Consider the following 15557-nt stretch of genomic DNA (forward strand, 5'->3'; position numbering starts at 1 on the left):
TGAAAATACTTTCAATGCAATTCACTTCGGAACCAAAGTCCTGATACAAACAGTAAGCCAAGGATGTAACATCAAACTAGCCCAAGTACAGCCAATGCATTGTGTAATAAAGTCAATGCCCATCAAACATACAACATTGTCATAGTCACTGGCGTTCCTCAAATGACTAAGGGGACCAGAATAGGTGGCCAAATAAAGGCAGTACGTGTCATGATCAAGATTGCCCCTTCGTGTCATTTAGGTATTATGTTGTTAATTCTGTAATCCTCCCCCAGAAATTGTTTAAATTAAAAGTCTTTTTACCATGCTAAACTGTCTTATGTGTTTGATCCTAACATCATGCTGGTTAATCATCAGGAGTGAAATAATTAAGAGTTGTAGCGTGGTAAATTGTGCACCCTTAATTGGGTGGTACAATTTCATGCTTAGGTTAGCACCCGCCTTAGTGTGTTGGATTTTGCATTTTAAATTCCCTTTAAGCATTCAATTAATTAATTTAATTAAATCTAAAGTCCTCTTTTATCACTCCACATATCATAAAATTGGGCCCTTAACCCTAACCGTGCCCCTTTTTATTTTATCCTTTTGATCAATTAATTCATTAAAGCCCTAATTAGGCCCTATTTCAACCTTCAAGGCCCGATCTTGCATATCTAAACACCTTGAATTGTTGCATTGAATTGGGGATCACCTTATAATCATGATACCTTGCATCCCAAAAAAATTGGAAAAAGGTTGATCGGACCGGTGTGAATCACACTGGTCCCGACTTTTCTCCGCGAATTTCAGGATCATGTTTTGGCAGTATTATAATGTTTAAATCCAGCTTCTTGTGAAAATATATCAATTCTAGGTCGGCCTATGGTCAAAAAAAAAGTTAGGGTTTCATATACATAGCCTTTCCTTTCCTCATTTGAAGGAACCTCTTGTGAAGTGGAAGTGCAGGTTTATATGAAGTCTTCAATCAGCAAATCAAGCATTCATCAAGACTTCATCAATCTTTTTTCATCATCCATTGAAGCTTTGAAGATATTGAAGAATAATAGGAGATCACCGACTGTTGATTGGCTCGTACCTCTCCTTTAGGGTTTGGTATGGTTTCTTGTAATTTCATATCTTTATATGAGTTTCACAACACTTGTTTTCAGATCTATATTATTGTTTTAGATCCATTATTGCATAGTTGAACTACTCGCCAAAACCAAAAACTAGCCAAACCCTGAAAAAAAACTCGAGAAAAACTCAGCCAATACTCGGCAAAACTCGGGAACTTAAAAAATTGCTTAAATTTAATTAGAAAAGCAGTTTTTTTGCAAAATTCAATGAGAAGATGCATCCCATGAGTCAATAAATGAGAACACAAAAAGAACAAGCTGAGTCTAGATATATTTAAATGCAAAGTGGGTACAAAATCACATCCTCATAAGGAATGTTGATCGCTTGAAGCAAAATAGTAAATAGTTTTTGTAGAACTAAAAGTAAATAAATTAATACAATTACATCTTCCTCTTCCCAACTCTAGTAAAAACTAGGGGGGAGGTAGAACTAGAGGGTCTAGTCCTAAAACTCTGTTGTGGGCGTGATTGTGCCTCCTCACTCGGTATGACTGGCTCAAGCTGTGGCTCATCCTCCATCCTAGATGTAGCTCTGCCTCTAGTTGCACCTGACACTGGCGATGACTCCTCATCCTCCTCAATGTCATCCAGTGTGAAACCAAATCCACCCCCCTCCTCCTCTGTAGCTTTCCTCTCCAAATCATTGATGTCATCTTCTGTAAACAATGGAGGTTGCTCATGAGATGTCCAATCACTATAAGGATCCATATCATCCAAATCAACTGGACCAGTTGGTGCTTCCTCTACCTTCCTTATGCGTAACCGAAGATTATATTGCACAAAGACAAGATCATTGAGACATTTTTTGAGCTAACTTGCTCCTCTTCTCCGTGTGGATGGCCTCAAACAAGCTCCAATTGCACTCACAATTGTATGAACTACAAGATTAACATAAGATTCCGAGGGCAAATTTTTTACGATTAGGGGTATTTCCACCCCAACTTTGCCACCAAGCATCTGCAAAATAAAATTAGGTTGAGGGTAGCACCCCTCACAGGGGTCTGAGGGTGAAAAAGAGAGGGGTAGAGAGATAGGTCTAGATCTTGGGGGATAGAGGAGAGAGATGGAGTGGTTGAGAGGGGGATAGAGGAAGAGCGATAGGGAGATAGATAGGTCTAAAATTCAGGGCAGATAAAGTAAGTGAGATCGAGAGAGTGAGAGAATGTTGATAGGAGCATACTGATTACTGAAATTTGACTAAGTCTGAAATTTTAAAAGATCTTCTAAAACCTAGAATTTGCATTATAACACCTAGAGATCTGAAACCACTCTCAAACATCATTTTCCTTTCTTATACTTAAATGTTTTATTTCATGCATATATTCTGATGAAGAGAATGAGAATGACTGAAAAAAAAAAGATACTTTTTTGACATGTTTGGGCCTCTTTTTTTAATGCAGCCTAGTTTTTTATAGAAACTCGTCGAGTTTTTTATTAGAAACTCGTTTGGGCCTCTTTTTTTAATGCAGCCTAGTTTTTTATAGAAACTCGTAGAGTTTTTTATTAGAAACTCGCCGAGTTTTTTATAGAAACTCGTCGAGTTTTTGTGAAAAACTCGGCGAGTTTTTATGGCGAGTAAAAGTCATAAAAACTCGACCAGGAGAAAAACTCGCGAGTTTTTAACTTTTTGCCGAGTTTTCGGCGAGTAGTCCAACTATGCATTATTGCATTTGTGATTTGAAGCATTCTCATTTACATTATGATCATTTAGGATTTTGTAATGTCCCTACTTTGAAATATAATTTAATAATAAATAATAAAAATTAAAATACAAAAGAATAAATATAAAAATTAAAATTAAAATATAAAAGAATATAATTAAATATTATTTAAATTTGATTAAACCTAATGAAAGGTCAAAAGGCATGAAATGATAAGTTGTGACTCCCTCAAACGTGAGATATAAAAGGGAGAAGAGAAACTCATTTGAGGGGGGGGAGAATTTGAAAAATGAGAAGTGCAGATCTGATTTGAATAAGAACTGCAGATCTGATTATGAAAGGTTGTGTCCCTTTCAAAGGGTAGAAATAATGAAGAGTTGCACTCTTTCAAAAGGTGCTAATGGTGAGAGGGTGTGTCTCTTGCCAAAAGGCATGCATGATGAAGAGGTGTGACCTCTCCCTCACATTGAGAGATATAAAAGAAAGGAATAAAAGCATTCATTAAGAGCACCATCAAGCAGATCAGATTAGAATTGTTATTATTGAGTAATAGGAAGTAACATCCTTGTTCTTGGTGGTATGCATGGGGATATGTTTAATAAGTATGCTTAATATATGAAGCCTGATAATGTTCTTATGCAGAACTAATAGTAACATCAATATGGACTGCAATATGTATGACAATCATACTTAATTTCATATATATTCATAATACATGACAAATTAGTATACTTTTAGTCTAAATCATGTTATTACTGTCAGTGTTTAAGAAGATGGGAAGGAGATGTTCCAAAGAGGGGCAGTCTAAATCCAAGCAATAGATTAAGTCCCAAGATAGGGTGGGGATCAACGACCCATAAGCCTTGAGGGTATAGACCCAAGATAGGTAAGGGCTTGGATCTGTAAACTTTGAGGGAACCTATTGTATTTGGTCTCTAAGCGCTTTGGTAACATACATAAACCCTTCTCCCTTAAAACTGAAGTAGTAGCAGGGCCTAATAACTATATTAAGAACTATAAATAATGAAATTAATCATCTAATGAGGAAAATAAATAAGAACTTGTTAATAACTAATTGAAGAATATCAATCAATTTTAGTATATTGAAATAGATCAGGTAGGGGACATTACAGATTTATACTCAAATCATAGGGTAGAACTCTAATTCTTCCATTCTAGCTCATTTAGGATCTTGTAAACACATGAGATTCTTGCACACACATTTCAATACATTATTGGCTATTTGTGGAGGTGGAAATCCTCAAAACAAGGAAGGCCCTAGATCACTAGGACCGGAGCGCCCAGCACCCTAGTCCTCTGCATTTTTGTGCAATTTTTGGTAGTTTGGCTTCTTAGGATTTCAATTTGCAAACTGCATATTTCTAGCTTAGTACAGTGACAGGGACCAAGCTGCCCAACACCCTGGTCTAGCTCAACCAAGCCCAGATTTTGATATCAGGTGCACACCAGAATTTCCCCTTCAACTTTGTACTTTGTATCTCAGTTTTAGTCCTATAGCTTTTTGTTATTGCAGTTTACATAGTCATTTCCTTGACCTTTCTAGTTTAGTTTATCATTATTGCACCTATAGCTCATTCCCTTTCATAGCAGCAAATGAATAGAAACCCTAAGAGTATTCTTTGACTCTCTTTTACAAGAGTTAGTCAAAGTGAATCACTTCCTTAGGAGCTTTCGTATTCCAATGTATGGAGGAAAGTGGGACTAGGTCCTAAACTACATGATCTTGTTTTTCACAATGACAAGAGTAAACCATAGTTACTAATGCAAATGCTAAATATGTTGAACATGCCTAAATAAGATGGTAGATTGTATTCAGAAATAGAAGTTTAAGAACTTTACCCCACCACTCCTTGCTCTTCCACGACCTCTTCGGTTAGCTCCAGAATTCCCACCTGGGACGCTCATCTGTAAAACAAAACACGCCATCTTAAAAATAATCAAGAAATCTAAGAGGTAAAAATGTCTTAGAATTCCTTCTCCAGGTTAGCATAATGGATAAATCTAAACTTCTGCATTTTTTAACTGCCTCTTAAGCTTAATCTTATTTATTAGAATACTGCATGTAAAATTGGGGTCAGTTTTCAATTCTACCATATATCATATACCAGTCAAACTCCACTCTTTAACAACTATGTTCTAATCATGAAAACTGAAGCAAATAAACATGATAATATTTTTGTGCAGATTTATAAAACTAAGAATTTTGATACTGAGGCCTTAGCATAACCACTTTGCATTCATCTCCATAATACATCTCCATTACATATGATAATAAAAAATTGTCCTCTCATACAAAACATATAAAGACAATAGCGGTAGATAAATAACCAAGAGATAACATTACAGCTTTAATGAGTGCATAAGCTTTTTAGTATATTGTGCCTCCTTACACTAATTGGATTCAATTCTATTTAAAATTTCAAGCATCACCAAAAATACACACATCTACATCCCATTAATGGGGTGAGAGAAAATTACTGTCTGGATGCTAGCTGCAATCCTCCCATTAAAAAGGATAATCTATATTTCAATGGGGATTCAAGAGGCAACCTTGGGCAGACTAGTGCAGGCATGGTCATGACATCATCATCTCATCTTTTCATTTGTAGTGGCTTATTTTTCTTATGTCCTAAACCTAACAATGAGGCAGAAGCTTTTGGGGGTCTAAAATTGGTGGTTTCCCTTCCATGCAAAGATATTGAAGATTTAGGAGACTCTCTCTTGGTAAGTTTAGGAGTCAGGAATGCAAGTTTTGAATTGGTACTAAAAGAATTCAATGAGGAGATGCATCCAATGAGTCAATAAATGAGTACAGCTATGAATGCACATTGTCACATGTATTAAACATATACCAATTCTTTATGACAAACAAGTTCATTAAACATGTAAAGTTTATAATGCTCACCGAAAACATATGCAGTTTCCATCAAGATTTCATCAGAAAGGAGATACTAGATGAAGAGATAGACCTGGTATTGTACAGCCCAAGATCAACGAACTAAATATTATTAAAACTTTCTCTGTAGACAATATTGCAAGCTTTGGGTAAATGTTTCGCATTCAGTCCAACATGACTATTCTGGAACATTGTTAAGAATTATTCATATAATACAATACAATTCATTCGAAAAAAAATTCACTTAAAAAATTTGATCAAGAGAAAATGTGATGAACAAAACAGCCTAGTGGGTTCATAAAGCTCAACTTTGATGTAGCTTCAAAGGGTAATCCAGGTTTGGTTGGCACCCTAATGATCAAAAAGGTTTTGTACAAGGGGGTCATTTTATCCAGGCGTTGACTCCTAGAATGAGGTGAAATGAATGCCCATTTTTTGAAAGGGGACTCCTCTGTGGTTATTCAAGCCTCGAAGCGAGTATCCTAGCTGAAAAGAAAAATCAATGTAGAAAATTGATTTTGAAAGGGGACTCCTTTGTGATTATTCAAGGCATGACTCGAAGGGATTATCCTAGCTGAAAAGCAAAATCAATGTCAGTAGAGGCTCTTGCTATTTGTGATGGTTTCAAGGAAATTGCTTTCTCTCTTTGTTTTTGAAAGAAAATAGGGTGGCAGATCTTATCGCTAATCATGAGGCAAACTTAGATCCGTTTTTCAAGTTTGATGGTACATCATATAGAAGCATGGAAAGCTTTGATAATATTATTTTATTGTATTTGCCCCAGTAATTATTTCTCCCTTTGTAGGAATTTTTGTTTAAGTGGACACGTTATCTCTCCCTCCAACAACATCATGTCATCGTCTAGATTCCTATGGGTGTTTACTTACCACATTTTTAACTGATTAGTCGGTGGCACATGGGTGACTATATTATAGCCATGTCTCTCCACCATTTCTTGTTGTGTACATTTGAGATGGTCTTGCCTTGGTGTTGTTCTGTGTCATCCTCCATTCATTGCTTATGATTTTTTAGTTGTCTTTAAGTTTATTTGGTATGGGCTTTTCTCCACCTTGGCCCTCACGGCCTGTGGAAAGAAAGCCTCATCACTCCTTCCTTTATGGTGCCATCTTGAAGTGGCAGTTAAAGGTAATTTTTGACAGCTCAACCCTAGATTCTTTAACCTTGGACCTTGGTTAAATGCATCCTAGGTTTAGAGGGAGTTGGCGATTCTAAGAAGCTGCATAATAAGCCTTCCATTCAGGGGTATTTGCTTCAGCATTTGGATGATAAGGTCTCAGATGATAACACCTTTGCAACAGAATTGTCGTCCTCCTCTTCAATATTGCCCTTCTAGAGCCAGCATCTAAGGGGGTGTTAAGAGTTCTAAATAAGATCTTAACAATTCACTGTTAGCTCAAGGATTTGCAATGATTCTACCTTGATAAGTATTATATCTCATGAATCTTCTGATAACCCATTCTAAGGGCACTCTTATGATCACTAGAGCATGTACCCTTGCACAACTTACTATATGTTGACTGTTCAATGTAAGGTCATCCAGAGAGTTTATTTTCATCATTTAGCTAATATCGGTTTACTGCTAGGAAAAGAGAAAAATAGTATTATAGATTATTTCTCAAGTTGACATATCTAGTATAGTTTTATCTGTCATCTCCTTATAATATTATACCATTAAGGAAATACAATGATGGATAAGGAAATACAATGATGGATCACAAGTTTCGAGATCAGTATACCTTTACTCAAAGCTTCTGTAAGTGAGAACACAAAATGTAAATAAGCATTCAATTAAGAAACTCAATACCATTAGCGTAGATTAAGTACTCAGCAAGCCCAAGTTTTTTCACTCCACTACTTTAAAATCACTAAAATTTCTTATTAAAACACTTTTTTTTTTAAATTCAATTACCAAATGTATCAAATGAATCTAAAAACTATGAGAAAGTGTACAAAAGGATTTGAACACATTCAAACGTGTCAAGAATGAAAGCAATTGCAAGAGTGATTGAACCAAATAAAAATGTACTAAGAAATAAAGAAAGAAATTATACTTTGTCCACCAAAATTACACCATGTTAGAGCTATGATTACAACCTCATATTATGCAAAACTTCACATACAATGCAACAGATTATATGGATGCCATGATGTCTTATGATGCATCCATAGAAGACTGCAGTACATTAATATACAAGAATACAAGAAACAATCACTTGTAACCTGCCAACTCATTGTCTGTTTGTCCTTTGGGAATGGTATCATCAACTACATGGATTACGAATGAGATTATTGGAGCCCTGCAGCGAGAATGGAAATGTGTAAGGACTTTGTTGTATCTCAAGTGTGTTAGAGGTCTTAATGATGATGGTGAAGACAACATTTGGCACAAAATAATATGCCATTAAAACACAAGTATATTAAACTCACAAGTCCTCTTGGATCAAATATGATGACCAAGTAATATGAAATGAAATGCCACTGACAAAGCAAATCTTCCAATTACAGCATCTGCACATCTCCATGCATTTGCATTTTATATATCTCAACAATATCACCTCCAGCCTTCATTTTTAATTTAGACACCTCGACCTCTGTATATTAGCCCTCTGTTAAAAGTAATGATTAAGTAAGGGGGGGTCAAAAAATTCGCCATTATAAGTAGCTACTCTTTCAGTCTAGCTTATGACTATACTAGCACCATGAGACATTTAGCCTTCTCTTCAGGGTTACACCATCTATATTTGTTTAATTAAGTGATTTCTAAACTTGTTGTGTCTCCCTTCAAATCATATGGCCTAGAAAGCTGTGACAGCCAACATTATTTTCTATTCGCCCTCTGTTACAAAGCAGTGATTAAGGAAGGGTTTCAAACATTCCCCACTATAAGTTGCTAGTCATTTAAGTCTAGCTTGTTACTCTACTACAAAGACATCCAGCCTTCTCTTCATGGATTGCAGTTTATCATTCTTAATCCTTCTCCCTTTGTTTAATAAGGTGATCTCTTACATCGTAGCTCTCTTCAAATCATATAGCCTAGAAAACTGTCACAGCCAACATATTTTCTAGTTTATTGTCTAACTCTTAACAAATTGAACCAAGGATCTATCAAATTGGAAAGGTCCCTTAAATCCTCATAATTTGGCAAGGGCATGCATATGGGTTTGAGTTGCACTTATATTTTCATATCACTCACTCTCATTCTCTGTCTCTTCAATTTAGCAAGTAGGTTTTCAGACACATTCAAAAATTTCACCATTGCTGCTCAATTATTTCAGGGTCTGTCTCTTATTTTCCTGCACCTCACGTGCAGTCTGGTAAAATGAACTAGAATTGTATATAAAAAATCAAAACATGTAAAACAGGCTCCTATCCCTACTACCTAATCCTGTTCAACTAACATTCATACCCTGAATTTATTTGTGTAATTTAAAATTTTAAAATTAGCGCATTCTACGTCTTTATAAAGTGGTCTAAGCATAGTATATTTTTTTAAATTGTTAAATTTGTGAATATATTTTTATTACTTCTGGCATCATCCAACAGCCATCTTTTTTTCCAAGTGGCATACAGATACCCATCTCCATCCCCTGTACGAGTACCTCTCTCCCATTAACATGTTTCCAACTGATTGTTTTCAAAAATGCACTGAAAACCCAGCATAAGGGCAAAAATTGGGCAAAAATTGAAGGGAAATGAAAAACAACTTAACTCTAGCTCACTCCAAAAAGACAATATGTAACTAAAACGCCTGCAAAGCCTACCACATATGGAGATCAGAAAATTTCTCAGCCTCTAACCAAAGAATCTCCAGCCCCAAGATCACCTCCTAAATGGCTTCCCAACTTGCTCAATCTGCCCGAAACAAGCAGCTAATTAAGGAATTTAATTCGCATACACATACAGGAAATTATAATGATATTCCGAAAGGACCAGGGCCAGATCAAGCGCAATCTCACTACATCCACAGCACATTGGGATAGGTTGAGTATATTATCCCCAACCCCAATCACTTGTACACTGGTTCGAGATGACTTACAGAAATTATAGAGGTGCATATACATACAAACACACTGACCATTTTTTCCCACTGGCTCATTAAATTTTATTTTATCTTCAATTTAACTGTTATACTCACAACCACAATAACATCTGTATGATGCAATTGTTAAAATCATTTGACAAACCAAACATATAACCATCATTGATAAAAATAAACTAAAGATACAACCAACAATGAACTGAAAGAAGTGCACAAACCTGTTGATTCACTTTCTGTTGACTTGAAGATGTTGGTAAAGGCAACAATGGTTGTTGACTTTGTGCCGCCTGAGGTTGTAAGATAGGTGGCCTTGGGATCAAAGGTTGAGAGACTTTCAATGACTCAGATGACATATGTGGTCTTGGGATCAAAGGTTGAGATACTTTCAATGACTCAGTGGACAATTGACTTATGGATAATGATGATGACGATGATGATGTAATGGACACTGGCTGCAACAGTTGGCCTGGGGTAACCAAAGTAGGTGCATCTGAAGTTGGAAGACTGAAAGAAGTTTGAACACCATGTGAAGAAGCAGACTGAGACATGGATTGGGAGGATGATGTGGATCCAGAAATTATACGAGGTTTACTTGAGGCTGGGGTCAAAACAACACTAACTTCTTGTTTCGAAGATGCTGTTGTAATACTTGTTGATGATGCCGTACTAACTGGCAGTGAAGATTGTTTTGATCCAGAATCAATTGTTATTGTACTTGACGTACTTATATCCACAGGCATGGAGGTTGAGAAAACTGACGAGGAAGAGGAATCAGACAGAATATTGACAGGCTGATGTAAAGGACTATTGAATGCCAATGAAGCCGGCATGGGTGAAGACAAATTTACAGTATTCTGTTGAACTTGTTCTTGTTGTGTTAATGGAGATGGCACACCTGGGTGTTGGTGGAAAGGCACAGGTTGTTGTGGTAAATGAGGAAGTCCAGCAGGAGGCCTATAATATCCCTGCCAGTACATTGGCATTCCCAAACCCATTCCATTTGCTCCAGGTGATGAAGGTGGATGACCCCACGATCCTAAATTTGCACCAGCCGGATACATTGAAGGCATACCACCTGGAAATGGTGATGGAACCACACCTGAATACGGATCCTGAGAACTCATATCTGATAAAGGCCCACCTCCAGATGGTCCAAACTGTGCAGATACCGAAGCTGGTCGAGAATGTTGTGACTAAATAAAAAGCAGAAAAGATATATCAGTAGGATCCAAAATGGACTTAAGTTTTTATAATTAACTCTTACATATGATGCTTTCAATATACCAAACATACCTGGAGAGAGATGATTGCCGGGTCACTGTGTAATTGAGAAGCTGTTTGGGCTGGAGGTGAAGACTTCACTTGCAAATCCTGAAAAGAGAAAATAAATGAATATATATAATCAAATTTACATCTGCAAGCAATACATGTTTCAGAAAATTCACAAGAGCACATAATCTAAACTACAGACATTTCTTGGTCATTATTAAGACAGCATTAAAATTTGAATTTAATTCAAGAAAACTATCCACAGAAGATGTGTCGCTCAGAGAGTTTAAGATCCTAAAGGAAAGCTCCAACCTAGTGGAAAGAGGGTTCTTATTTTCTCCAGTAAGTGGAAAAATATGTGGACAGAATATGTTAGCAAAACGAGTACAAAATACTAAGAAATATATATGCATTCAATGTTTGTTAAGAATCACATACCTAAAGCACTCGAAACAAAAGTATCAACAAAACTATGGTTTCCACTATGATCAGCAGTAAAACCATTTTTGAAATGCTCTGCTCTCTTTTCTCAGATATATAGATTATCAACAGCAATAGTTGTCTACTGGCAGTTATAAGAAAGCAAAGAGAATGATTATTAACCCTCAACAATCAGCTTTGAGCAAACTCTTTAGTCTTTTTGTGGCTATTTTCATCGCCTCTACTCACATGTCGCCTAGTTTGTCTTCTGCTCGCAAAGGGTTTGTCGTGTGACGTCTACTTTTCTTTCCGCATGTTTTTCCTGCAACTCTTCATTGTGTTGTGACGAGATTTCTCTAAATCGTCATTTCAAGACACATAAAATTTCTGGGTCTCTGCACAAACCTACAAAGAAGGGTTTTCTAAAGTTACTCGAAGAAGTTTTTCTCTGATTTTTTGTGGTCATGGGTTTTATAATTTTTTCCACAAAAAATTATTGATCGATTTTTTTTATAATTTTTTGTCCTTAAAAAAAAATTATGTGGCTTTTTATATTTTTTTGTGTTCCTTCAAATAATTATTTGTGGGCTTTTTATACTATTTTTTGTCCTTGAAAAAAATTATCTTAAGGGTTTTTCTAATTTTTTGTCCTTGAAAATTATTAGTGGGGTTTATAATTTTTCCCTTAAAAAATTATTCTCAGTTTCCATCGATTTTTCTCCTCAAAAATCGTGTTTCATTTGTAATTCATGAAGTTGCTTGTTCGTGTGGGATTTTGTTATTCTTGGTTTTATAATTTTTTCCAAAAACAATTATGACAAGTGTTCCTGTTGTAGGGTTTTTATCCTTTCCAAAAAAAGGATGATTTGTAACTTTGATTTTAGGGTTTGACGGTTTTTTCCACAAAAATCGTGGTTTCTTGCAATCTATTTTGGGTCACACTTGGAGATGCTAGAGCAAACATCTATAAAAGTTTTTGCGGTTTTTGACAAAATCATGTATGTTGCTCTTTGGAGGGTTTGCCGATTTTTTCCTCAAAATCGTGGTTTCAGTTTTTTTTCGACTTAGTAATTCAAATGTGACGATTATGTAATTCACATGTGAGGGTTACATCAGGTTGAATGGATTCTGGTACTCTTGGTCATTAGCATTCAGTACATCCAAGGAGGATCTCAACAATAGCAGAGTGTTCTAAAGAGAAGGGGCAGCCTTCTTTGTGTTTGTCTTCTGTAGGGTTGTTAGGACAATGAACATTAAGGGAGGATAATAAAATAATGTGATGTTCTAAAATGGTCATCTTGTTTAGTTTAGTTAAATTCTATTTTCGTCTTCAGATAGCGATTGTTTCTTTTTAGAAACATCTTCTTGCAAGCTCTTTTTAAGAAGCCATCGTCTCTTTTGTTTAATATCGATTATTTCAACAAGTGGTGGGTTTTCGGATTTTTTCCATAAAAAATAATGGTGGTGGGTTTTCGGATTTTTCAAAAAATAATCATGGTGGAGGGTCTACCAATTTTTCCACAAAATCGTGGTTTCAATTGTTTGTCGATTTTTTTGTCAACAAAAATCAAAGTTTTTTGAAAAGCTGATCTCGATGTCTCTGGATAAAGGGAGAGATATTTTTGTTACCCAACCTCATGTTGGAAGGATTGTGGTAGACTTGGTCATATCCTAAAATTCTGCAAAACCAAGGACGGTCTCAACAGCAAGCTTATGTTGCAGAGCGTTCTGAGAAGGGGGCAGCCTTCTATGCATTTGTGGCCAAATGACCTATAGATTATGTCAAGTCTTCTGTAGGGTAGCTAGTAGAATGACCATTAAGAGAGGGTATTAAAGTAATTATGCAATATTTTTATAATGGTCATTTAGTTAGTTTAGGATCTTTCCCTTTTCGAGTTTAGTTTCTTTTTAGAATGTCTCCTTTCATGTTTCTCTTCTCAATCATTTCCATTAAGGAATGATTCTCTTGTAATTTTCTATATAAGCAGTATTCCTTGTTAGTTTTTGTGTCTCAGACCAGCGATCAGACTTTCAGTATTTAATTTCAAATTAACAATAAGTAAATGATAAGCAAGTAAACGAAAGAGAGAAACCAAGTGCACAAGAGACCAACTCAATTACCCTGGGAAAACCTCCAAGGAAGAAAAACCCAGCACTAAAGACTCACAGGTCAGATTATGTATTCAATTCTGAATTGTAACAATACAATACTTAGCTCAAGTCATGTGACTCAGATCTGGGATCTTCAATCTGCACACTTGAATGAATCAGATCTGCCCTTTTAATACACCAGGTCTGCACTTCTATATTCACCAAGTCTGCACCATCTAACAGTAATAAAGAAGCACCAAAATTGCTTTGTCTTCCTTGAATAAGTTTGCCCAGTTCACCTCTTATTTTCGCACACCAAGGAGCAGATGGATTTCGCTGATTGCATGAAAACGAATTGAATGATTTGAACTTGGCAAATGATCTTTATTTATATGTGCATATAATCTTTAAGTCGGCCTTAACTAAATATATATGTTTGGCGCCAAAATGATTTAGTGTGGCGTGTTCATTATAGGGTTGGCCCTGTTTTAGGAGCACGCTACCCTCTTTGGCATGAAGGGTCCAGCCCTACACGTTATGCTTTGGTAAAAGGGGGCCCAGCCTTTTAGGGATTCGGATGTTGCCTTAGGCAATCCGAATCCCCTTTTCTGAGCCTAGTTACAAACAATATTCCTCTCCTTTGTTTAATAGAACAAAGAATTATCATTTCAAGAACATCCGCACCAATCTTTCAATATTATGGTCCTACTGCAGCCATATTAGGCTTCAGATCAGAGGGAAAAATATACAAAGTGATGGCTTAAAATAAAAATAAAAGAATCTCTGTGAAGTCCGGAATAGTTTAAGTATTTCATGACAAACAACGTAGAGAATCTCCACACCAAAACTTTGAATACTGTGGTCATATTAGGCTTTAAATCAAAGGGAAAAATTTACAAAGTGCGGGCTTTTAATAGAAATAAAACAATCTCTGGGTAGATCCGAACAAGGAAACAAAGTACAAAGGACGCGGAAACCTAAGATAGTGTCTTAAGAAAAAGTCACTGTAGGGAGGAAATCACCCAAAATTCTTGGTTTTCAAGGATAGTAAGTATGTTGAATCTTGAAATCAAAGTTGCATGGACAGAGATACAAATACAAACACGAATACGGTATCGGATACGGATACAGCCATTTTTTAAGACCCCCAATATGGTTATGACTGGATACAGTATTCATAAAAAACACATACACGTATATTTAACACAATTACCTAAGTTATTAGAGGAAATTTTCATTACATCAAAAGCAATATAGACACATAATTGCTACATAAATAATTATAAGATGATTTAACAATTTACAATATACAAAAATAGGATGTAAATACGCTAGAGGTCGGAAGTCGAACAATGTCGATGCTCTGTGTTGGCTGTCTCGACTAGGGCCCACATGCCCTAGCCGTGGTTTCGTTGGTTGGTTGCGTTGGGGGTGTTTGTAGGGAGTGACCGGGGGATGCATGAGGGCTTGAGGCCCATTTCTTTTATCTTGGCTATCGTTTCTTGTTTGTGTCGTGGTTCTTGTGTGGCTTTAAGTTTGCTGGGAGGTCTGGTGCCTGGCTTCTGCAACATTTTGGTGGAGTTTTTGTCATGATGTGGAGCTTGGTTGTGGTCTGCCTTGTTTGGTGTTCTCGATTCGAGTTTTTTTTGTTTTGTGGTAATTGCTCTTTGTGTAGTGGCCCTACATGGCTACCCATAGAGGTGCTTCTGGTGAATCAAGTATGCCTTTTAGAGATGTTGTGATTAGGAGCAACCCTTCTTCGGGCATGTGAGAACCCTATTTTTGGTACGATTGACTCAGATATGGGAGAACATTCTTCTCAAGTTGGAGGCTTTAGGCCATCGAAAGTTAATGGGTGTTTGGCTAAGACTGATGTTAGGCCTGTTTTGGTGATCCAGTCGAACACTTTATGGAGGACATTGGTTATTTGTCTAACCACACTTTGATCTACAAGTTTTTGGGGATTCAGGATTCCTTGCCCTTCCATGAATCATGGGCTCGGCGTACATGGAGTCCAGAGGGAG

At 36.4% G+C, this 15557-nt stretch overlaps 1 protein-coding gene across 2 annotated transcripts in view; it reads right to left on the bottom strand.

Moving 5' to 3' along the window:
- Positions 1–15557, bottom strand: part of LOC131030786 (protein decapping 5) — a 54810-nt gene that overhangs the window by 16949 nt on the left and 22304 nt on the right. For both annotated transcript variants that reach the window (XM_057961708.2, XM_057961701.2), the window contains exons 3-5: positions 11047–11124; positions 9972–10946; positions 4637–4702 (exon numbers count right to left, since the gene is read on the bottom strand). In XM_057961708.2, coding sequence (XP_057817691.2) covers positions 4637–4702; positions 9972–10946; positions 11047–11124 — 1119 coding nt within the window. The remainder of the gene's footprint in view (positions 1–4636; positions 4703–9971; positions 10947–11046; positions 11125–15557) is intronic.

The sequence above is a fragment of the Cryptomeria japonica genome, chromosome 4, assembly GCF_030272615.1.
Source record: "Cryptomeria japonica chromosome 4, Sugi_1.0, whole genome shotgun sequence".
Taxonomy (NCBI): domain Eukaryota; kingdom Viridiplantae; phylum Streptophyta; class Pinopsida; order Cupressales; family Cupressaceae; genus Cryptomeria; species Cryptomeria japonica.